Source organism: Austrofundulus limnaeus, unplaced genomic scaffold (genome assembly GCF_001266775.1).
Source record: "Austrofundulus limnaeus strain Quisiro unplaced genomic scaffold, Austrofundulus_limnaeus-1.0 Scaffold422, whole genome shotgun sequence".
Lineage (NCBI taxonomy): Eukaryota > Metazoa > Chordata > Actinopteri > Cyprinodontiformes > Rivulidae > Austrofundulus > Austrofundulus limnaeus.
The window spans coordinates 53,119-54,297 of record NW_013952824.1 but is presented as its reverse complement, the minus strand read 5'-3'; the positions used below and the strand labels follow the sequence as shown (position 1 = coordinate 54,297).

General features: G+C 53.6%; 1 protein-coding gene across 1 annotated transcript in view; it reads left to right on the top strand.

The window, feature by feature from the left end:
• Positions 1–62: 62 nt before the first annotated feature.
• polr3f (polymerase (RNA) III (DNA directed) polypeptide F) overlaps positions 63–1,179 on the top strand; it is a gene marked incomplete at its 5' end in the record, with an annotated part of 3,243 nt that continues 2,126 nt past the window's right edge. The window contains 5 exon segments of the mRNA XM_014024418.1: positions 63–180; positions 360–427; positions 504–571; positions 664–776; positions 975–1,118. Of these exon segments, the coding sequence (XP_013879872.1) occupies positions 63–180; positions 360–427; positions 504–571; positions 664–776; positions 975–1,118 (511 nt within the window).

Here is a 1,179-nt window from a genome sequence, read left to right as displayed (position 1 = left end):
GTGTGTGTGTGTGTGTGTGTGTGTGTGTGTGTGTGTGTGTGTGTGTGTGTGTGTGTGTATAGGATCAAAGAACTGTGTCAGCAGTTTCCTCAGGGGATCACAGACCAGGTGATCCAGAACGACCTGCCTCACCTGGAGCCTCAGCAGAGAGCCATGGCCATCAACAAGCTGCTGTCCCAGGTCAGTCTGAGGACCTGGTCCACCTCAGCATGAGGACCTGGTCCACCTCAGCCTGAGGACCTGGTCCTGAGGACCTGGTCCACCTCAGCATGAGGACCTGGTCCACCTCAGCCTGAGGACCTGGTCCTGAGGACCTGGTCCACCTCAGTCTGGTCCGTCTCATAAATCCTCTGTTCCAGGGTCAGCTGGACCTGCTGAGGAACAGTTCTGGTCTCTTGTACAGACTGAAGGACTCTCAGAACTCCAGGTAAACAAACAGCTTAGAAAACACTGTAGAGCAGAACCTGGTTCTGGTTCTGGTCTGACTCGGGTCTCTGTTCCAGTAAGATGAAAGGTTCTGACAACCAGGAGAAACTGGTCTATCAGATCATTGAAGACGCAGGAAACAAAGGTAAGCTCCTGGCTGTTTGTCTCCAGAACCCTGGTGTCTCTGGAGCCGGGTCAGAACCTGTCACGTGGTTCTGTTGGTCTGTGTGTCCGCAGGGATCTGGAGCAGAGACATCCGCTTCAAGAGCAACCTGCCTCTGACCGAGATCAACAAGATCCTGAAGAACCTGGAGAGCAAGAAGCTCATCAAGGCTGTCAAGTCTGTGGCGGTGAGTCCAGAACCAGAACCAGTCCAAAACCCAGAGGACAGAACCTGAACAGGTCCAGACTTCAGGTCTGTCCCTCAGCTGTCCCCTGTTCTTGGACCTGAAAGTGGACTGGTCACAGTCTGTTCTGTCCTGGACCTGGTCTGGTTCTGGTTCTGTACCTGTCCTGGACCTGTGTCTCTGTGTGTCTCTGTGTCTCAGGCGTCTAAGAAGAAGGTCTACATGCTCTACAACGTGCAGCCGGACCGCTCGGTGACGGGCGGGGCCTGGTACAGTGACCAGGACTTTGAATCTGAGTTTGTAGAAGTTCTGAACCAGCAGTGCTTCAAGTTCCTGCAGAGCAAGGTACACACACACACACACACACACACACACACACACACACACACACACACACACACACACA